This window comes from Phalacrocorax aristotelis, chromosome 3 (assembly GCF_949628215.1).
Source record: "Phalacrocorax aristotelis chromosome 3, bGulAri2.1, whole genome shotgun sequence".
Lineage (NCBI taxonomy): Eukaryota > Metazoa > Chordata > Aves > Suliformes > Phalacrocoracidae > Phalacrocorax > Phalacrocorax aristotelis.
In genome coordinates, this window is record NC_134278.1 from 108,067,825 (window position 1) to 108,092,083 (window position 24,259).

General features: G+C 38.4%; 1 protein-coding gene across 6 annotated transcripts in view; it reads left to right on the plus strand.

Annotated features, from left to right (window-relative positions):
* Positions 1–24,259, plus strand: part of EML4 (EMAP like 4) — a 161,075-nt gene that overhangs the window by 71,621 nt on the left and 65,195 nt on the right. For all 6 annotated transcript variants that reach the window (XM_075089015.1, XM_075089016.1, XM_075089010.1 and 3 more), the window contains exon 2: positions 15,817–15,999. In XM_075089015.1, the coding sequence (XP_074945116.1) occupies positions 15,817–15,999 (183 nt within the window). The remainder of the gene's footprint in view (positions 1–15,816; positions 16,000–24,259) is intronic.

A 24,259-nucleotide genomic window follows, 5' to 3' on the forward strand; every position in this document is an offset into this window, starting at 1 on the left:
ATGGTTTTTTTAGTTACACTTCCTTAACAGGTTAATATAGTTTTACTTACCACCTTCTACTAACTTGGCAGAGTTAAATGAAGCTTTTATTGAGTGATTATATTGAGTAATTATAGGCACAGTTGGACTAGGCAGTATTTACTTGTTTCATGAGTTAGCGGAGTCTATGCTTAAATCAAGTGAGCTGTAAGCTGGATGGTCTAGCTGTTCCCAGACTTCATTACATTACATTTATTGTCAAAGTGCCACTTCCTCTTCAGATACTATCCCCTTTCCAGGTGACCGAGGAAAGGATGTGCCTGGTCCGACCTGGCTGTGCACAGGGACGGGCTGGTGTGGTGGCATTATGCAGAGCCGTGGGGACCCCTTGGCCAGGTCATACATGGTGATGTGCTGTAAATGCTTGTATGTGCACAGCTCGTTAAAAAAAAATTCAATATATTTCTTTACCCAGAAACAAAAAAAACCCCACCTATGTCTGGTACATACTTTGGTAAATATTTGCATTATTAGCCATGTGACTAAATACATGCAATATTGCACTGTAACAGCAGTGCCAGGTAGATACGATGTAAAATTATAAATATCATAAAGGTCCATAAGGGTTTTCATCTCATGCTGTTTAGAAGGTTAATGCTTGCCCTGACTCAGTGGAAAAGCCTAATTTCTTTAACTTGATAGTTAACCTTCAAAAACGTGGTTACATTTGTTTGGTAATGTTTCTTCTGCTTTGCCTGTTTGGGTGTCTATCTCACTTCTAACGGTTCTAGGAATATGTATTAGTCATCAAAAGGGAGTTGAGAAGATGATAATGATGTGTGCAGGGTAACGGTTAGCAGTTGCTTAGCAGTCACAAAAAGTACTTGCAAGGTGAAGTAATTGCAAGCCACACTTGAAGTTGCCAAAGTACCAAAATTGGTAAAATATCAAAGTTGCAGTTGACACAGCAAACTTGTAATTAAAGATCAGATAAAAAGGTTCAGACTGCTCATGCTTTCTCAGCACTGAGTCTTTGCTCTCAGGTTTTGAGTAATGCCCAGATTAAGAAACTTAAGAAAGTATCTTTAGGAATCCTACATCACACCCCTTCTTCACACGGGTAAGTAAATTAATTGGGAAGGCAGCAGCATTGGAAACCTCCCATTTTTCAGCGTGCAAAACTGAAGTGCTGCTTCAACCTGCTTGTTCTGCAGTGAGATAGAGCTGCTCTGAGAGCAGAACTTGGAAACAAACACAGAAAAATTGCTGGACATGCAGAACCCACCCTGTGAGCAGGGAAGGAGAAGGAATGAACAGATGTGACAGTCATTAGTCACAGTTGTTTATTGCACGGTGAGAAGATGCACTGATGTATCATAAAACAGACAGAATTTGGGTTCCATGTCTTCTGCCTTTGCTCTTCTCTCACGACACCTATTTGTTCTTCGTGTGCTCTAAAGATGCATGAATTTGTTGAGTTTTGCCAATGTTTGCTTGCAGTGCTCTTCAGAAGCATTTAAAACCATGAGAATACCTGCAGTCAGATTTCTGATACCTATGAAGTGTATCGAAAGGAGCGTTCCCTTCCATGAGAAGCTGACTGAGTTGGTCCTTCAGGTTTTAATTCTTTCCTGCTAATGCTAAAAACACAATAACGTTTGTAAAATTTGATTATAGAAAAGGTTAGAAGATGCTGAAAATATATAAAACAATTTTTGTTCTTATTGATGTGTTCTGTTGTGGCAGTGGTGGGGGGAGTGCTTTTCATGCATGAAGGATCCTGTTACTTTGTCTGGCAAGTATTATGCAGAGATAACATGCTCCTGGATGGTTCTTTTATACATATAAATAGGTGAATTAATATAGCTAATGCTTAATAAATATATGTGGAATTAATCAGTCTTAAAGCAGAAGCACTAAGGGAATAAACTGGATAATTCTGTGGTTTAAGATTATAGCTGATTTCAGGATAACTATTATTTTTTGGCTTTAGATTGTTCTCCCCACAGATATCAAACAAAGTTATAGAAATATCCAGGATTTTAAAAAGGGAAGAGAACTGAATTGCAAACACTGGAGACGTACAATATATAGCTTCTTCCAGTATATTTTTCACTTCATTAGTCTGGCGTGTATTAGTATGAAACTATAGACTTTCTTTCTGTGGGTTTCAAGCAGGCTTTACCTAGCATTGCTGTTCCTGATGTGTTACAGAAAGCTGGAAGTGATACCCTGTGTACTGAAGAGAAGAGCTTAGAGGTAGGTCTGCGAGGGAGCGATGGCTGATGGTGCTGGCAGGTTGAGCGGCAAGGGAGAGGCTGTCCGCTGGCACCAGTGCTAGTGTAGGTCTGCAGCAAAATATTCGTGCTTTTTTTTTTTTTAACTTGTGGACTTTAGCACATAAAGATTCCCATTTCTGAGGAGACTTTGGATGGTGTCAGTTCTTAATTCATCCCTTGATTTTGGGGGAGAAGGAAGAAAATGGGCTAAAATGCAGCTTATTCCTGGTTCATGACGCTGCTGTTACTTAGTTGCAACCAGATTTAATTGTTTCCCTATCAAATATTTGTAGTACTTGATCATTTTCAGTACCAGGCAGATCCATGATCAGTCCTATATCTCTTGCTATTTGTACAGACATTTTCTTTACTTAAAACTGTTACTTTATAGCAAATAGTGGGAAAAGAAATCTGAAAGATTATAAGTAATCTGTTTGTTTATGATACAAAATGTGATGTATTTAAGTGACTTTGATAGAAATATGGTCCCTTTTATGTTTACAAAATTGGGCAAACATTCCACACAAAAATTATATGTGTTGCCCTAAACGATCCTTGAGAAGGAAGGAAAAGGTATCCCCATGAAAAGTGTGAAAGGTGATGCTTTTCCCATGCAGGCAAATTCCATGCACACATTCATGATGGTTTTGTATGATTTATCAGTAGCAATTATGACACTTCAATTTTGTCTAGGACTTCTACATAAAATACGTTCGAGGTGAATTTTAGAAATTCTTGGCCTGCCTATGTCATCCAAAGTGTTCTGTTCAGTGATTGATTTTTCCTGAGAAGCTATTTCCATGTGTTTGTGTTTGCTTGCAGGTAAATCGATTCAGAAGCCTGCTTGGTGGCTTAGCCTAAGTAAAGATGAGACCTAATTCCTCCCTTTCCAGTGGAATTTTCCATTTTAGGCATAATAGTGGCAGGATTAGCAACTGAAATGATCATGGAAGCTGGCTTGATTTTTATGTGTTCATTTCTGTGGGAGCAGCTAACCTTCAATTTTAAAAGTATATGTTTAGTCACACATATAGAAGTCTGTCATGATGTTCAAGAGTTCTTCCTCTTTGTTAATTTAGTTTAATTTCACAGTTACCTCATTTGTTTGTAGAGCATTCGTAGAAACTTACTGTTGGTAGTGTCCTTACTAAGGAAAATGTGGCAACACATCATAGTAGATCTGCGGTCTGAATTGTTCAAAAGAGTGTCTTTCTTTATAAAATAATAAATGTCAATATTAAATATTTCTACAGCTGTTCAGTTACAGCATATTGCAGAATGGCAGGATCAATGGCTGGGCAGTCAGCCTCCTGTCAGGCAGTGGCAGCCACAGCAGCAGGAAAGGCGTGAGCAATGCTTTCCATGCACACCTTGTTTATAGGTGTTAACTTCAAAGCTTTGCTGGAACTGTTTAATTGCTAATGTAATAAACCAAAAGGAGCTTAACTAAAGAACTAGTCAGTTTTTTATTAGTATTTATGCTTGGTTCCCCTTTTTGAGGGTGGCTGTTGACTTACACCAGTATAGATATTTCTGCTTGCTGTCTGGTCTGAAGTATTTTCTGTGACAAGCAATGTGCAAATATTCCATTTACTTTGCAATACCTGCTCCTCTGTAGTAACTGTAATGGAGATTGTGACTAATGTGTGATGAGTAGTCACAGGTACTGCCTTACAGGTTGGCTGTGTGGGAGTCATGCAGCTTGTGCTTTATTCTTGAAGCTAAGCAGACATCTTAGCAGCGTCTGTGCTGTGACTAGTCTGTACAGAGACGTTTTAGTTCTTTTCTGAGCAAAAAAAAAAAAAACCCAAACCCACTGTTGGAGTAAGCGTTAGCTGTTGTAGCAGTGTTCCTTTAGTACTAAGGCTGCAAGCAGTTGCAGAAGTTGGGGAAGTATCTTGGTGGAAGTAAACAAAAGTGTGATTCTGACTGCTGCTGCATTGTGTTGGGATCTAGTTTGTGATTAGAGAGATTTCGTCTCGCACTCCCAAGAAACAATGAACTTTTTAAAGTACCGAAGGCAAACTGAATATCTATTCTTGCCTAAAAGATACAGAGGAGCTGTTATCTTTAAGTCTGTGAGATTATACCCCCTGCTGCAACAGCGGGTGTAATGTTTTCAACGGAGGGCTGGGGCAAGGGGTGCCTTCTGCAGATGACACTGCCTGCTGGGATGGAGCGTGATGGGCATGCAAGCACAACTGGTTGCTGTGGCCCTGCTGCAGCAGCACCTCAGCCGTGGTGGGTGGTCAGGGGAGAAAACTTAATGCTGGAATTAATGCTTCCTCCAGAAGGCTTGTCTCTTAATAGAGTTTATTTTTAACAAGGGAGGGAGCATATTATCATCCTTAGCTTTTACGTAAGAAAATGCAAAGAAGGACAATAACTTCTCAAGGCAACTTTAGCTTGTTGGAGAGAAACTTGGCATTTTACTGAATGGGCTCTGGTGTTGAGTCATAGTAAAGCAGTGGCTGCACAGGGCTGTGAATAAGTGGAAGGAATTCTTATACCTGAAAAGCCAGAAAACTAAGATAAGGTGGTGAGTTGCTAAGTCTCTTTCCAAACAGATTTTACCTTTATCTGAAATCACTGTGTCCTGTGACCTGGAGAGATAAGAGGCTGTCAAATACCCTATTGTGTACACCAGCCCTGGTGCCTCTCCCTTCCTCTGGTGTAAGTGCATTTCTGCTGAGCACAGAACCCTGCCAGATCTCGCTCTTCTCAGCAGAGTGGAAAGGGGAGGCTTCCCCCATGGGGGAGAGGAATGTTTTGGGAGAGGGAGCTCTGAGTGCCTAGGGGGTACCAGCACCACGAGGCCAAATTGCAGTGGGTCGGTGGCCTGTGGAGAGCCACCAGCCTCTCTGGGAGGGGGCGCAGGGCTCTCTCCGTTGGGAAGAACATGGCATCCTGCCCTGCCAGGAGCACCCACGAGAGGTTCGCTGTGAATTTGAGGGCGTGCTGATGAACAGGGGTGCCTGCACCTTAAGAATGAATTTTGGGCCTGAAATGATGCTGCAAAGGACAGGCTTGAGCAGCTTGCCCTTAAGCATGAAGGAAGGTGAAGATGAGTGAAAACGGCACATGCTATGCTGTGTTTGATATCAGTATCAAGAAGTGAATCTCTTCAATATGGCAATACATTAATACTGATGTTTTTATATGTGCGTGTCCATCATTTCAATAGGAGACTATTTTTGTTGCATAAATGTAATACTACATCTACAAGATAACATCCTATTGCCTGTGAAACACAGGCAACTGCTGGCAGCGGCACAACCTGTACAACCCAGATTCATAAGCAGACATTATGGACAAAACCATATTTCTTTGTGAAAGGAAATTCATAAAATAGGCCAGGACTCTATTTTTCCTGGCGTGATGGGGTTTTGCAAAGTGGCATTTATGATAGAGTGACTTGGAATAGCACAGAATGAGATCAAAGAACTTTAGTTTGTACAGTGGTATTCTTGATGTTACAAATTAGAACGTTATTTATGAGTCCTGGGGGAAGGAAAAAGAGCAGCACAATAAGCAACCAGTACAACAAATTTCAGAAATGTTCCAACACTTTTATGTACAGAGATAATGTCTAACTTGATTGCTAGATAACAAAAGATGAAGATTATTAATTTGTGTTTCAGGATTTGAGATTAGTAAAATCTTGCAAATAAACATTGCATGGTACAAAACAAACTGCATCCATAAAAGAAGAGGGTACGTTGCTTTGCCTGATGTTATCTCACTTAATGATTTCAGTGCTGTTTTGCTGCTGAAATTATACCCTAGAACTGATGAGAATATAGCAAGCTTGAAGAATAGAAACAGCTTTCCTCCCAGGCAAAAATGTACTTGTTAAAAGCATACCATAAGCAAAAACTTATCTAAGTTTGTTGCCTGAATAAGCAATAAGTATTTAAGATGTTGGAAGGTTTCCATAAGTTTCATATTAAAAGTATGTTGGTACTACTGAATTCAAATATTTTGCAACAGAGGAGATACACTGCAGTGATGGGGAGCGTCGGACTTTCTCTGTGTTGTTGCAACCTAAAGATTGAATGTTTTGCGAACTTGGATTTTATTTGCACGTTACTGGGAAAAAAATACTTGAAATATATTTTGGAAATATAGTTTGGGCAATCAAAGGTAACCTGTATGAATTGGGGCTTAAATTCTGAAAAAAGATACCCTAAATATATAGACACTTCTCTGAGCAGAAATTAGCACCATCACTCTGACAAGAGCAGTTAAAAAATAAGTGGCTATGGGGGGACAGAGGGGTGCAGAAGGAGGTGGAGAATCTGAGATTAGTGTGAGTGCTTTTTCTGTTTTTCCTTATTCTTGCCCCTGCTGCCTCCCTCTCCACCCGCTACCCACCCTTTTTCCATTTATGAGCCTTCACACTAACTTTCTTGTCCACCAGATAACTGGTGGGTACCTGTCTTTGTAAATGAGTTTGCAAAATACTCTGGGAAAACCAGAGTGTTTCAGATGATCCCTTGTTTCTCAGTAAACTTTCTGTGATGTTTGCTGGACTTTGTGATGTTTTGGGTCCTGGTACTTTTGTCCGAGCCTGAATGTGGTTATTATCATTTATTGCATTGAGCAGATCAGCGAGAATTAATGCTGTTGTCTTCTGTAGATTTATGCAGTAATGAAATACGGTTTAAAAAAAAAGTGTTGAGTGGGAAGTCAAAGACTGAACATAAAATCCAGAATTGGGACTTAAATATAGTTCTTCAAGCCTATATTTCATCTTCTGGAGGATATAGGTATTAAGATGTAGCTTTTAATTACTTGATCATGGTCTTCCCCCAAGTCAGTACTTGGAAAAGGTGATTCTGCCTAAAAAGCAGTTGTTCAGTGTTTTGAGTTGCCTTCATTTTCTTTGCATGGCTCCTTATGTTATTTTTATGTCAAGGCTTTTATTCTTCCTTTTAAAAGAAATGCATTAATTTCAACATTGACTTTGCTTACAACATTTATGGTAGTGCCTCAGTAGCCCACAAGCGTTAATTAACCTTTATGTGGTGTAGGATGATGCTTACATTTAACAGATAGAGTGAAATTAAAAAGAGATTAAGGTCAAAAGCATCTGCTAATTACCCAATTGTCTATTTAACTAATTGCCCAATTTGAAGACTTGATTGTTGAAGTGCATAGGTAGGACAGCCCTATGCAGGTCAAAAACCTGATTGCGATGTGTGCCAGGTACTTGTGAGAGCTCAGCATTTTTCCCTGCCGATGTCCTGTGTTTCAGGTTAGGCAGAACATGCAGGTTCTTCCTCCATGTGGCCATGGGAGTGCAGGGGGGATGCTTTCCTGCTCTTGGTGTCCTGTTCTGGCCACCGTGGAGCCCCAGGATGTTTCTGGCTTTACCTCTGTCCTGCAAAGCTGGAGATGGTTGAGTTTCTCCATGGGATGGCTCGGGTGCCGTCCGCTCATGGTGCAGGGTGGTAAGTGGTGGCAGAGCCCTTGGTGAAGAGGAAGACCTCAGATATTTGGTTCCTCTTCAGCATAAGAAAAGTTGTTTTTTCAGGAAACTGTAACTCGGCCGGTTTGGGCATAGAGGAGGATAGGCGAAAGGAACGCCAAGTGCTAAAATTTTTAGCCTACGTAGTTTCACGCTTGCCAAAGTTATTAATTTGTAAGTTTTAAATTAGCATTTTATCATGGAAATGATCATAAATGTTAATAATGCTAACATTTCTAGCACAACATGAAATATTTTCGACAAAGGAATACTCATACATGTGTGCTACAGTGTTATTTTTAATGCACCTGTAACTTAGGGTACAGCAGTTCATTGCAGCAGTCTTTTTGGTTGCTGTGTGAACTCTTGAGCATATGTGTTAGATAACAGGAAAAGATGGTCTCTGCCCCTCGCTTTTTCTTGCTGTCACGTGAAAACACGGTGGCATCAGATATTAAAAAGCTCTTCCTCAGTGGCAATTCCAGTCACCCTGAGTTATGCGGGGCATCCCAAGCAGATGCTGGTAGCCACCAAGAATTCTGCCTCTGGTGTGTAGAGCTCGCTCATCTGTTCAGCAGAAACACCATTTTGGAAAGTGAGGTTATGTCCTGCTGCTTGAAGGCCAAGTGTTGAAGAGCCCCAAGTGTCAGAACAATATTGGGGCCATCAAGAGCTAACCAATGCTAGGGGAAGAAAGATACTTAAAAGCCACAAGGCTTTTTAAGTAGTGGGTGGTGAAAATCCCTTGAATGGTGTTACTCTTGAGATACATCTTAATGGAGGTGGAGCCTGATATGAAGTGTGTAGTTGGGGAAGGATATATGAGAAAGCCAGTGTAATTATCTGCCTCTTCAAGTAATTATATGGATGCCAATGTCAAATATAAGACGTGTGTAAGCGTTGGCTTTGTTTTGTTTTTCTTGGTCTACCCATCAAAACTAGTATCAGCAAGTATAAAATCTGATCCGTTTCTTAAAACTTGTGTGCCAAATAAACAATACAAGTATGGAAACTCAGGCAAGCTGAACACTCATGTTGGTCAAATATGGCATGGGTGGAGTCATGCTTGGTGAGTCTCGTACTGATATATGTATAGATTATCTGTATTAAAAATAATGAGTGTTTACAGCAGCAGATGCAGGGGATTGTTACAAAAATATTTTTGTCATAACAGCTGTGATTTGTAGTTATTACAAAGTTGTTTTTTCAGGATGTTTTTGTATCATCTTTTAATCTTTCCCTTTTTTATGTAAAAAAAAAATAATTATGTGAAAACCCATGTGCACAAACCTGTTTTAGCATACACAAGTAGAACTACTAATTATTAAGGATGAAGTGATAGATCATCTTATGTGTCAGACCAGCCCATTAAAATGAGGTTGCCTGAAAACATGGGTGATGTTCTCTATAATGTAATGGTGCAGTAGTAGGCTCACAGACATTAACTTGCTTCAGATAAACCATAAAGCAGTCTACCAAGAGCAAAGATCAGTAGCGACTATTGCACTGCAGAATATTCATGTGCTAGGGTAAAATCTTCTCATGGATCACACACTGCACACTGCAGTTGTGTTGTGTATATATATGCTGTGCTTAGTTGAAAAGTCCTAAGGAAACTTTGTCCAGTGTAGTTATATGTCTTTGTTCTTCATTTAAAATTTAATGCAATGCTTTAATGATTTCAATTTATAGTTTATTCCCCCCCCCCCCCTTTTTTTTTTTTTAAATTGAGGTTTGGGGTGTATGATTAGCTATACAGATACATACAGATCTGTTCCAGATGGGCCAGTTTACATTTATTCAGGTCATGCATAAATTCTTAACGGCATAAATATATTCCTTTCAGGGTTTTGATTGAGGTTTTTAGGCAAGTCTAGATTTTTCAGACTTGAGTAAGGGTTGGGTTTTTTGTTGTTGATTTGTTGGATTTTGTTATGGCCAAGCGCTGTATCTATCATTTAACATGGTGGATTGCACTGCTATAGTGAATAATAAGCAATCGTTTTACATGGTTTATGATTAAAATTGAAGATTAGCCATTGGGATGATCACTTTTGATGTTCAAGGCACTAGACACTGCACTCTCATTTTATGGTGTGATTCTGCAGTAGGATCTGTGCAAGCAAGCATGTAGGGGACTAAAATAAGATTGGGCTATGAAACATTAAACAAGCTAATGAGCTGCACAAGGAAGACAGTTTTCACACCGTGATGGTCCTTGTGCAGCATCAACCCTGAGCAAATGAGTGGTGTGTGACAACATGCGTTCTTCCTGAAAACCTGAAGAAATGTCTGTAGCAGAGAAAAATATGAGGCTTAGCTTGTGTTGGAAGTACTAACAGTGCCACATATTTGAGAGCTGTGAACTGGGGACCACTGTCTGCAGTCAATAACTCGATCTGTACCCATCTCAAAGCATCTGCATTATTGTTCTACAAGAAAGTACAGAAAGAGATTTTACCTTTGTTTCCAGTAACTAACATGAGATCAAGCAGTACATTGCTTTTAATTCAGAATGGAAAAATTTGGAAATTAGGGAAAGAGAATGAAAAATAGGAAAGGAAGTAAAAAATATGTGGAGTAATCCAGAGCGTTAAAGGCCCGAGTCTTGTGTTTGAATGAAGGGAAAATCTGGGGACAACTTCCCACTCCACTTCCATGCCTAGCTTCTAGGGACATATCAGAAGTTAATACAGTATTATTTTCCAGGGGGAAGAAAGGGGGAGCTTTTTTAACTTTCCACATTTGTGTGTTTAAATTCCCATTCCCATGTTCCTTCCATGACTCGCATCCTTTACAAAACTGAGATGATTTGTGTGTGTGCTGACTCCTGGAGGTGGAGGAGATAACTGTGGGCAAAGGTGTAGAGTCTAATTCTACTTTTTTTTTTTTCCTTTTTTTCTTTTTTTGTAAGAGAAATATGTATTAGAGATATGGAAGAGAATTCCTGATCTTTTATAAGCTAGTCTGCAGAAAACTGCAGAGAATTTTCTTTCACTTAACGTGGTAGAAAAAACAAATTTGTCAGTTATCTCTCTGGAAATGTGCGTCAAATTATTTACTGCTCGTCAGAATCAAAATTGTAAGTTGTGCCAATATGTACCTTCCTGCACACATGGACAGATCACAGTCTTAGTGAAAAAGGGTTTGTGTGGGCCAATTACCTCCTGAAATTGTCAGCCAGATATTTATACCAATACAAGTTCTCTGTTGCCTTTTTGTAATAAAAGGCTTGTACCACTCTGGGGAAAACAGAAAACTCTGTTGGTGCCTTGGCAGGAAGGGGCTTAAAAATATCTGTGGTTTGTGTGGCTTTATTGGATAAAATGTAGGATTTTCCACCCTTTGGTTTAAATTTCCATGTGCTGGCGTTTGTAGAATTTGTTTTTCTGAAATGTTGCTTATGTCTAAAATGAAGCCCTTGCTTATGTTTAGTTGGGGCTGCAAGGAACTCAGAGAAGTGATAATGGATGCTCTGGAATTGTTGAGGGACCCCAGAATAGGTGGTTCAATTGTAAGATACTTTTGTTTGTTTGTTTTTTGCTTTTTAATGCAGCCGGTTCAAATTCCTCCTAGGCAGTCAGTGATGAAGGGTGATACTTCTCAAATGCTGTTATCCTTACATGCCTGGTTGGTGACATGTGAGGAGAGGAGTGATACGTGGGTCGGGAGGTTTGTTAAGTACCATCAGTATGTACTGGAAACCCCTTTCCAAGTTCCTGGCTAAAGTCTTTAGACTTTAGGTCATTTTGAGCTGCTGCTTTGTTCAGTCTGCCGGGAGTGGTTTGACGCATGTGACTCTGAGAAGTCCCATGCAGTGTAATGCATCTGTTTAATGCAGTTTGTTGGCTATGAAAAAGAAACCCTGATTTTTAGGGTCATTCGGGTGTCTCATGAGTACTGAATACAAACATCCCATACATCCCTGCTTACTCCAAAAGGAGGGGAAGAATTAATGTTTAATGGCTAAAATTAAATACCAAACTAGTCAACTATAACAAAATAACAAGACACATTCTTTTGAAAGTTACAGTACTGTATGTTTAGACCTAGCATGTTTTTGCTGTAATTTGAGTACTGATACTCTTATCTTAAACCAGTTTTTAAGATTGAAGGATCTTAGATCTGCGCCTGTGTGGATGCCTCACTGCTACCAGCAAGCACTGCAGATGGTGCTTTTTTCACAATGGATCTTGTTTCCTCTGACTCTCTTGAAGCCATAGGTGATGGACAGCTTGGGAAACGTGACCAACACATCAGGAATGATGCTATTTAGTTATAATAAAAATAATCAGATAACTAAAAAGGCCTTTTAAAATTAATTTAGTGAATGAATCAATAGTCAGTTGCACTTACAAATTTCTTGTTATGTTTCCAAAGCTGTTTCCCCTCATTTAAATAAATAAATAAATCTCCCTCTGGTTTAGTAAATTAAGAGTGGCTCGTGGAAGGCCTGGATAGATGTCTGAGACAGCATGAGGGAAAGGCCAGGTGTTTAGGAGTGGGAGAAGAGGAAGGGAGGAGATAGACTTCTCTTTCGTAAGCAACTTCTCTTTCATAAGTTTGGACTTGCATAAGAGCTCTTTCCCCTCTGAAGGGGGAAGGGCATGCCCTTGAAGGAAGCTTTTTGTTTAAACTTCTTCTGAAGTAGTTATTTAGATTATAAGAATGTATTTTTAATCGAAGAAGAAAACTGGGAGAGATTTTGAAAACTGCTATGAAAAAAAAAAAGGTAGAGTTTTGCATTGTGCAGATTTGTTGAAATGATCTCAGGATTGCAGTTGAGTTTACTTTCAAGGCATCCTCTTTTAAGCTAATCCCTAGTTGACTTACTTTTCAAGGCACTGCCAAGTAGGGCATGTTGGAGTTCAGTTGAATATTTGCTGTCATGGTGAAGTATTTGGGTTGGGAATCATTCATTTTAATTCTCTAATAGTTGCCAGGGTAATATATGATTGTCATCACTTGAAACAGATGCTGCTTCTGTAGAGCAATAAAGAAAAATACAACGCCTTCCTAGTGTGCTACTGTGTTCTTTGATCAACCAACATATTCTTGACTTCCTAGCAGTCTTCTTGATACACAACTTCTTTCAGTCAGTGTCTCATGTGCCCTCTCAGCAATGCAAAGCAGCCACTGGTGGTCTGAAACCTCTTTTCTCCCATTGTATGCACGTAGCCTATTGCTTTGCCTATTTTTGAGTTGGCTAAATGGCTTAACCTTCTTGGTTTCCTACTCATGCCCCATTTATACAGCTGTGACCTCTGACAAGCTGTTGCTATGAGGTTGAGTTTGAGGGTCCTTCTGCCTCTCTGTGCCGTGTCTAGGGGTTAAGCCTCCATAGCACAGGTCACAGGGGTGAACGTTAGCCAGCTCCTCTATCATCTCATTGGATATGTTGAGGAGGTAAAAGCATTGCAGCTCACCCTTACAGGGCAGAAAGATTTGCTCTCCTGTTGCCTTTTGAAGTTAGTGACATAACTGTGGCTTTGGGACCTGCAGGAGCCATCTAATGTGTCCCTTTTCTGGGGTGCTGGGTTCAGCAGAAGCAGTCTCGTCCAAGTTAGTAGTTGGTGGGGAAAAAATATGCCCATGTCAGGCAGCCAGCACTCTGTGCTTTCGTCTGTGCTCATTACTGACCAACAGTGCAGCCTTTCCTGCTTTGGTAATTACTATTATTTGGACTCCACATAGGGAACACAATAATGTCTGGCTTCTAACATGAGTATTTGACATAGCTACTTAATGCTTTTACAAATATTTTATAGTAATCTGAATATTTATGTGGCCTGGGAATTTATCTGTAATTTGTCTATTACATGACCTTTTAATAGTTCGTTAACTGAAGGCTTTGGCAGATAAAAAAGGAAAAAATTAAGCTTTCCTTTTTATTTTTTTCTGTGTTTGGACTGCTACACCAGTGTAAGATGAGATATAAAGATCATAATATTTTGAAAATAATTGTCACTGTTTTCCTCAGTGTTTGTTTTGACTGGTCCACTGCATATATTTAAAGGGTAATATTGTAAGGGTAGCAAAAGTGTGAATTATATGGTACCTCTTTCAGTCCATTTACTTCCCTGATGTGAGAACTTTTTATTCCTGAATTAATTTATGCAAATTTGCCTTAGTTCCTTTTTATGTGCTGCACAGGTGCATGTGCTTGTAGGAACTTCTGCTAGCTATTTAAAACAGATGGAGGTTTATGTTCTGAAAACAGGGGTTTTAATAGAAGAATCTTCCACAGTCCTTCCCAACCTGGGGTAGCTGTCGCTGGTCTGGATTTGTAAAGTACTGTTGAGAGAGCATCAGGTGTGCTGGGCTGTAGAGTAATTAAAATAACATTTCTGCTTATAGGAGGTAGAATTATGGCTGGTGATATTGAAGGCATTTTGTTCAGAGTTGTTCTGATCTGTTGTCTGCAGATCTCAGTCTCATTAACTGCCTTATTAATTCCCCTGCAGTTCTTTTATTTATTAGCCTAAATGGATACAGATTAACCATGAAGTGATACACTTCTGCTTTTGGTTTAACCAAATTGTGAATTAAACCACTATGCAAAACTGTGTGCTTGTATGAGTTGTTTTATCAATGTAATTTTAACACTTCCATTCAGTTTAATAATAATTGTGAATACATTTCACTACTAATATTAGTTTGTTTTACTAATTCCTTGTGGGAATTTTCTTAGCATTGTGTATGTACTATTGTGATTATTGTTCCTTCAGTAGTGATTTATTGTGTTTTAAATTAATGAAACTTGGCATTAAATTCCTTAATTCCTTTAATATTTAACTCATTGGAGGGGTTTGGTCAGGTGCATCTTTTGCTTAGATTTATTTTAAAAGTGCCCTTATGCAAGTATTTCAAAGAGTAAGGCTTTTTTTTTTTTTTTTTTTTTTAAAGTGAAAAATAGAGCTTTAGGACTATGGCTTACATTAACTTTTTTTCCCCCCCTTGGTATGTCTTCATAAGATTAGTGAACTGAAGTTTAGATTGTATATGATCACAGTAATAATATCCAGCTATTTACCCTTATGTGTAAATTTGCTGCTTGTATATATTTCATAGAATATGGACTCATAATGTGTGTTTGTATAATGCAGGTAAATTTTGTAAACCTGCATTAGAAGTTCCTTCCTGAGTTTTTAGGAAGCCTAAATCAGGATGGATAAGGAATTCAGTACCTTGTGACTGCGCAACATATTCTTTTATGGGTCTTTTTTAGTGGTTGGCCTGTGATTTGTTGGAACAGCCAAATACAAAAATCTGTTATGTGTTATTTTGGCTTGGCAGAAATAATGCAAAGAACTGTCAAAGGCAAAGAGTATGCAGAAGCTGTAATTTCCTTTTTACCACTGAAGAATAGATTTGGCTGGATTATGCCTTCAATGCTAATCTATCTCTGTGTGGCCAAACAGATTTTTGGAACCTTCTTGTAGCATATTTATTTTCTGTTCACTTCAGGCCAAATGTTATAATGTCATATATTTTTTTGGCACATGCAGGGTGGTGATGTGAAAAAAGTTAGAAGGAATTGGAGTTAAGAGCTCTGATCTCGACCATTTAAATTGAGATTGCCACTCGATGCAATTAGGTCATGGCTAGCAATACTTGTGTGTTCGGCTGGATTTTTTTATAACTTTATATCTTGCTTTAAAACTCAGGATCACATTTAAAATTCTTCAACAGTTCCAAAAGATATTTCAAAATTTGACCACAATTTTATACCTTTTTAGTTAATTCAGTTGGCTACTCAAATAAGCTTAATTTCAGTTTTCTTTCTACCGGTAAGCATGTTTTTCCTTCTACACCATTCTAACAGAAAACACATTTCCTCTTCTGATTGTAATAGGGCCACACTCCTTAAGCCTTCTGTCTTAGCTAATGATTAGTAATGTTTCTGTCTTGAAGCATTAATTTGTAACATAATATCCATTCCTTCTTTGCCTGAACATGTCTGAACATCTTCAGTATTTCAGAATGACGTGACAGTCATACTCATGCTGTATATGCTTCTTTCTATGGCTTTTAAGTTAGAACAAAACAGTTAAATGCCTCTTTCTACTCTGTTTTCCTGCTGTACAGATGACAGCATCTCAGCTGCGAGCACATCTGATGTCCAGGACCGTCTTTCAGCCCTGGAGCTGAGAGTACAGCAACAAGAAGATGAAATCACTGTGCTAAAAGCAGCCTTGGCTGATGTGCTAAGGCGTCTTGCTATCTCTGAAGACCATGTAGCTTCTGTGAGAAAATCAACACCGAGTAAAGGTAAGCCCATATTTGGTAAATTCTTTGTAGAGTCAGAATGTTGTAATTTAGAATGTTCTCTGTTGATCACTCCTTTTTTTTCCCCTTTTCTGTCTCATTTGGAAAGGCAGGTATATTTTGAGCTGGAGGGGTTAGTTTTTTAAGAGTGGCTTTATAGTGTATGGCTAACAGATATCTGAAATTTTTTTTAATTTTGCTCTTTGCTAACATTTTTGTGTACTTAACACCCCTGAAAATTTACCTTACTACTTGTCAAACAGTTCCTGTTTTAATTTAAATGGTGAAATGCTTTACAACTGCAGTCTCTAACCTGCCACTGGGGGTTCTGGGCCTTACAAGCAGCTCTGAGTCTCAGCTTTGACTTGACCTAGAAGTTGTTCAACTGAAGGGGTGTTTTAGAGGCTACATTTCCCCCTGCTCCTAAATTAAAAAGAGAAACAAAACTAAACAAAAAAAACCAAAATACTTTGCCACCAAATAAAGAAGTTTTCTGAATATAGTTAATTTTTGTTCATCTACAGCGATAATTCATCAGTACGTTTCTTCTAAGAAGCCACTCGGCAATCTCTCTTTTGCCTAGTGGCTAGTAACTTTTACATTGTAACTTTGAAATATACAGGATTGTTTAAAAATAAAGATACTAGATGCTGTTTGCACTAATTTTTACATACCTTTTTTTCTGTGAACATTTTCTATTCTGGAGAACTATTTGAATCAGTTACTTGAATTTTACTACAGCTTAACATTGTGTATTCGGAGAGAACTATGGCTACGTATGTTTATGGTTTATATTAAGCCTCTGATTAAATAGAAGTTTAGGTCATATTTCAGATAATTCACAGTTCTAATTCACCATAAATGTGTGTATCCCCACCAAACCATGCAGCGTAGAGTTTTCTGGGCTCAATCCCTGTATTTCAGCCTTGAAGTACACCCATTACACTGATACCAGTATAACACTGAACATAGCCTATGTTTGTTTGAATGGTTGCATTATACAGGCTGAAAATGCAAAAGCTGAAAATGCTGAAAGTTTGAATTATTTTAAATGTGGCAGAGAGATCATACTCCTTAATTAAGTGTTTTTGCAGTCTCTCTGCCAGATGGAAGGAAGTGATGATGCTTAATTGGCTTGGGCTCTGAATCCTGCCATTCTCTCTTGCTTGCTAAATGGTAGGCTGTTGTCATCCCTGCTTATAAATGCAGCTTTTATCTACTCGATATGCATCTCTGGTCTCATCAAGATTGAGACTTCCTTTTCTAATTCTGTGTAAGTAGAGCTCTTGCAAGTATTTAGACTAAATCGATCTTTGCTCTCTGCTGTCCATTATGACAAAAGAAAATGTCCAAGTGGAAAACTGTGGCCAAAATGTGTGCAACACAGGACCTTATTCTTCCCATATAAATGCAAATGAGCTGGGCTATGCACATGCATGGCTGGAGACCTTTGGCTCGGAGCTGTCTAATACCCAGCAAACTCCACGCACAAGCAGGGCACACTTGTTATGTTTGGCAAAATGGCTTGGGACCATCTCCTTACTGGGAGTCTGGGGGTCCTGGGGCCATACCGAGTTCTTCAGGTGAATTTGTTCAGTGAAAAATAAATTAATTACTACTTGGGGGAGGGTGGAAGGTGGATTATCTAAGTATCTTCAGCTTTGTGCTATTAAATCTCTACCAGTTAATGACAACAGCATGTAACTGTGAAGAAAGAGGGGGGTAGGGACAGAGATATAAATATATGAGCTAATACATTGAATTTTAAGTGAGTTATGACTAATTGGCACTGTATTTAATTTGTGGTGGATATGTCCCCATTGTGTTCAGTTGCCTAATACCACCAGGCAATACATTAACTTCACTGTTTATCATTAAACCGGCTGCATATAGATGGTAAAAAGGTGTCACAAAATAAAAGGGTCACATACAGTCACTGGAATTTGTACAAGTCAAAAATTAGACTTGGAGCACGAGTTGGAGATTAATAGTTATTTAAACTTAAACCTCAGTATTTTAATAAATATTTCAAAACAATTTCATACCTAGCTTTTTGCAATACCTTAGGTTCTGCTTTTGATTTCTGTATTTTAAATTAATTCAATAGATAGAGAATTCTTGAAATGTTTTAAGAGAAATGTATTATTTTTGTGAACGAGTAGGATTGGCAGAGGAATCTGGATTGTCATACAAAAATAATACTCAAGGAAGTCATTGCTAATTTTTCTTTGAAGTATCTTACGGGTACATAACAGGCTCTTACTAGTCAAGTCACGGTTGCTGCAAAGGTAACTGTATTCCTCCAAAACTATTTTTGGTGTTCATGATCCTGTCAAGAATCTGGACTTCTGCATTACAACAATTGCAGTTTCATGGTAAATATTACAGGTAGGTTTTACTTTAAAAAAAATGCTGAGGCTTTGGTTCACAGAAGTATTTGTCTCTACAGCAGCCCTTAAATCCATGCTGACATAAATAATGAGTGAAGAGAATAGATGCGTATGTACTTCTGAATACATTGAGAGAGATGTGTTTAATCTGAAGTATGGCAACACAGCAAGATAAATACTTTTAAAATAAACTGAATTTACAAGAATCGTAGTACCAGAAAGAGCTAACTTGAATCTTTCCATCAAGCAAAAGAGCTTTAATCTGAGTAAGAGGCAATATCTAACCTAGTTTGAAGGCGTCTTTCCTGCTTGTTGCTGAGTTTTCTAAAACCTCTCATTTTTTTTTCTTGTTGCCACCTCGGCTGTGTCTTTGAAAATAGATTTTTCACAGGCTGAAAATAAGTGTTGTGAACAGGCTGTGAATCATGCTGAAAGGGACAAATCCCGATTGCTTTTTCACTGATTTTTCTCATTCAGAAGTTGATGGCCCAATTTAGTGCAAAAAGAGATCTCTTCACCCTTTGTGTAGTTTATCTATATTGCATATCTGTGAGCTAATTCTGTTCTTCCTTTTCTTATCCCTTTATTTTAGGTTGACAGATTGAATCAACCATGGCTGAAGCTAAAATTTTTTGCATTATCCATGTAGCCTTTGCTTTATTTTTTTCCTACACTTCTGCTGCATTCTTATTTTGAACTTAGTCCAGTCTTCAGTGAAAAAAAATCACATGGACATGGTAGATTTTTATTTTTAACCCATGGGCTAGGGGGTCAGGAGGTCACTACCTATGATTTTGTCTGTCTAGCTCTGCCTCCAAAGCAAGCTGCTCTTCATACAGGGGTAGGTGATTTGTGAACCGAGACAAACTCTGAGATCTCTGAGATTTTTTTTAGCCACCCTAGTGCCTCCTAGTAAAGCATGAAGTGGAGATACTGTATGAGGGAAATACCTCTAGTAGGGATTGCAACAGAATTAGCACTTGTCTGTTATTGCACAGTGAAAAGCAGGCTGGGAGTGCTCACATGTGGCTTGTTTTCCTCTTTAGTATTTCTCAATGCAAAGTCATTCTAAATAGAGAAGATCTTCTCAAAATAAAAAGGCTATGATGGTACTTCTTTATCTCTGCACACAGCTAAGAAAAACTACACAAAGGTGAAATTATGAGGTGCAAAGATAGTGTTGAGGATTAGAAATGTGAAAGGGCTTGATTAGGGAACAGGTCCCCAGCAGCTACAGGGTTTGGGGGGGATTGTAGCGTTATGGGCTTTTGTTTTCCTTTCTTTCTATCTTTCTTCCTTTCTCTCCTTTTTTAATAGATGGTTTGGTAGGAAGAATTTCTTTGAGTTCTCTGCTTTTGGCAGCTCTGCGCTCTTGCTGCCACATGTCCCTGATGCATGATTGATGCTGTTAACATTCACAAAAAGTTCCAAAAACGAAGATTACCTGGACACTGAAGAAAAGGAAGGCATAAAGCAGTCTGGTACTTGCGGCTGCCAGCAAGATAGATTGGCTCACAGCTGGTGCCTGGTAAACCTATTAAAATCTTCCAGGGTGTCAAAATGTGTGTAACAGGAGAATTCATCCCGCAGGCTCTGGGTGTGCAGACAAGTTTGTGGTACACAATGGCACCAGTAAAATATCTCAGACTAATATCACTGGGGTATGAGCTCTTGCCTGAAGAAGTGGCCATCTACCAGAAAGTACATCTGATATCTGCCTATATAGAATCAGAGTTCATGTCCTTTTTCTGGATTCGGAAGTAATGAGGAGGCTTGTCACAGGTTAAACCTTTGGAGGAACATTTCCTATTGCTTGGACAGGAATTGATATCAAATAACTCATATGCAAATTCAATTTACAAAGTGAAATTGAAACAGTGGATGGCAGTTTGCAGGGAGGGTCTTCCGTGACAATGCGGGCTGGCAGACTAGGGGGCATTTATTTTGCTTAAAGCAGTGATCTTGGGGACCTGCAAAAGCAGCTATCTACTGGAAATGCAGTTTATTGGAGGGTTTTTTCCTTCCCTTTGTGCAGTGGATTTTTATAATAGGAACCCGGGCAGTTTTCCTTGCTTTCCTGCTCCCTTCTCTCATGTGAAATAGTGTGTATCTTCAATAGGAAAAATCCTAAGTACTGTCCTGCATCAAATTCCATGTAATTGCAAAGCACTTCAGATGTAATTTTTACCTTATCTCAGTAATGGTTTCATTTCAATAATGTTAAGTAATTTTGTTTTATATCAACAAAAATTCACTTCAGGTGTTCAGCAAGCTTCATTAATGAAAGCAAAAGATAGACTTGCATTTGTGGTTTTATTCTTAACACATTTTAATGTGCAGAATTGTACTAACAACTGGCTACATGTTTATGTTGTCTATTCAGTAAATGTTAAAGGAACAGAAAGTGGAAGTGTAGGTAGAAAGATGCTTGTGGTAGAGGTAGGATATAGGCTTCTGTCTACGATATTAAAACTAACCTGGCAAGCTTGTATGTGTGTCATTTTACTCATGGGAATAGTCCAATTGAAGTCTGCAGGCTGTATGCTCACATAACACATAATGATGCTCTTGAGGTCTTAATGGATTTTCCAGGTATTGGTCTTAGTGCCATCTGTTCTTTCTGCCTTAAAATTATTTTTTCTGCATTTCTTCCCCGTTTTTTTCCTATCTTCTCCTCCATCTTCTTTAATGTTTTCTTTTTCTTCTGTTATACTTACTATTCTTGATGTTCTTCATATATTTGCCTTTATTTAAAGAATTTGGATCCAGAGGGCATTAATGAACTAGGGGTCACTAACTGGCTAAACTAAGTTTAAGGAAAAAGAACTGAAGAAGAAAGTTGAAAATTTTTTAAGTTCTGTAACGTAATAATCTTGTTCATTGGAGAAGATACTCGGAGCATTGTAGAGGAGTGTTTTTCAGTTGTGGTGATAAGGGTCCTTATTCTTTTTCCATATGCTTCTTACAGTTTTGGACATGTTTTGTGCATTTGTGTGCTTTTTTAGAACTGTGTGGGCAAATTCTGCTGAGCGGTACTCTGCTGTTCTCCATGATGCTTCTCAAACTAAGAATTGCAATGTTGGAAGAGTTAAATGGTGCCACTAACTTTTTAAAGTAAAACCTGCTTGGGTAGCTCTTTCATCACCGTTTGCCAGAGTATATCAAATTGTTTCACGCTACCATAGTTAAATTTTTTTTCCTCTGCTTGGATATAACTCATTTGGCAATTGGTTGAGGAAGTAGATGGTGCCTCTGGGAAAGTACAGCAAAATAAGAAGATGGTAGGGAGGGAGGAGGAAAAGGTCTGTGTGGTTTGGGTAAGTAATTGCCTGTCCCATGCCAAAGAAGTCTTCAGTTTCCCTGAGTAGTATGTTTTAAAATGCCTGCCCAAAAATCCAAGTGTCAGAGCAGGGGCATGGCTCCCCATGACTCTTAAGAGCATAACACCTGAAAAGCTACTTTTATGTCTATGGGAAGATCAGTTATAGTTAGAAATGTGTGTGTTGACAGGTTAAGTCACTGGCTATAAAAATCTTATAGGGAATCTCTGAATAAATATTCAATTATTCTAAATTTATTTAATTGTAGTTAATTTACCTACCTGTTGGGAGAGATTCACTTGCATCTCAAGAGGTGTATGCATTAGCTATACATTCTCAAACTGTTGCATATTGACATGCCTCTGTCAGATAGTTCTTTCCTTTTAATAGGAAATGACAAATAATGTATGTTTAATTGCCAATTGTCAGTTCAGATTTGTGAAATTGGGCTTCAATTAAAAAAACCATAGAAAACGTCTGATTTTTTTTTAGCTACATATAATTGTTGCAAGAATAACAAAGTTTGTCAAAACATAATTTTGTCTTAAAATGGGATTATTAAACAAGATGAAGTATAACCCATAGGTAGTGAACTGAATTATTTTTTCCTGATTAATGTTGATCATTATTTGAGAACTAGTATCTTGCCATGACCTGTAACACTTGTTCATGTGGTAGAAGAGCACATCTGTTTTCTACTTAAGAAGTCTCAATCAGAATTTGACTCTTACTATGTAAGTGAAGTAGTTGAGTAAAACAAAATGCTGAGGAAAATTTTCCCCTACCCTTCAGAATACAGCACTGTTTTTTTGAAGAGTTTTAGTGCTCCCAAGCTATTTTTTTGCCAGCTTCTTCCATGAGCTGAGGGCCTTGACATTCTTTGAAACAATTTGGTACAATTTGTTATAACATCTTGAAGTAAGTTTGGGATTTGTCATAACTTCTAGTTTATTTTTGATGTCTTTATTTTAGGAAGGAAGTGCAGATAAAATCTTCTGTTTTGCCACACTTAGAACTATTTCAGTCTGTTTTTCTGTGGCTCACCTGTGTGGATTCTCTGGTGACTAATAGTGTGGTTGAAGATACACTGTACGGTTCTTTAGTAAGAGTACTAAATTTGGTTTCCTGCCCTTCAAGCCATCAGTTTTATTTGTACAAAACCCCATGGCATGTAATATATTTGAAATATAGAAATCTTTGTCAAGTTTTGCTGAGAATGAAGTATTCTAAGGTCGCTGAAGGACTTGGATATTGTGTGCCTTATTGTAGAGGGAAAAAAAGGGGCGGGAGGCAAGCTGAAAGAAAAACGGTAGAAGTAAATCCTTTTTTTTTTGTAACAAGTAATTTGTTGAGCTTTTTCTTTTAAATCCACTTGAATGAAGTGTCTAGACAAGTTATTTTAATGTAGCTGTAGCTACTTACTTTAAATTTAAATTACCTGAAGAAGAAAAAGAAGGGTCTGGTTTTTCTTTGGAAAAAAGGCAGTTTACCTTTCAGGATATCAGCAAATACAAAGATATTAAGCAAATAATTATTCCAGTTAACACAATTGATAACAACATAAAGTATATTTTAATTAAAAAACACCTGTAACTTTTGGGTTTGGGAAAAAGTAGTGAATTATTAACTGTTCCTCAGCTCCAGTACCTTATATGTATGTGTGGAAATAAAAGCTATCATGTTATTACAGGACATGCGTTTTCAAAACTTACCACTGTCTCTTACTGCTTGGCTTCAGTTTTTCCCCAGTTAGCTAATCAAGGCTGATAAAGAGTTGGAAATAGATTCTTGGTTTATTGCGGTCTGTTTTTTCTAATCCTACTTATCTTTCATTCACACACTTGTATACTTGACAGATGTTAATGAAATACTTCTTTTGAACTCAGCAGATACTATTCTACGAAAATTATCAGAACAGAGATGAATCCATTAACCATAAAAGACACTTTTTACCACTTTGATCCTGCATATTTGGCTTTAATCCTGGTCACCATATACTGACTTTCATTTTATGTTCAGTTTATGTCTGGCTTTTGTTCCAAACCAACAGATAAAGCTGAGTGGTGTTCAGTCTGAGAAATTTCAGACTGTTTATGCTAGCAGGTGACGTATGACACAATATTGGCAGAGTTGTGCAATCTGAGTGCTGAGAGAGCTCAACTGATGTAGTCTATTGATCTGGAATTTGTGTTCTCCTGTGCTGCTTTATTTCCCAGGTCTCTGAAGCAAAGTTGCTTGACTGCTATGAAGGACCGTCTCTGCAATGAAGACGGTTATAGTGCTGATCATTTTTGACATCTCTTGACTGTAAAAATACTCTGATTAAAAGTCACGAAGAGAGCTGCATGGTTTGGGACCAGTGTGTTGGCTTCCCATGGCTTCTGACCTGGCTGGGAGGATCCTGGTTGTGTGTGTCTGACCCCGTGGGCAGGCAGGCTTCACTGCTCCACTGCCTGGGATGTGCACAGGGCTTACACTTGCCCTTCCTTCACATAGCTTAAAATTGTAATGCTTTTTTTTTTTTTGTAATGTATAATTGCAGATCAATTGATT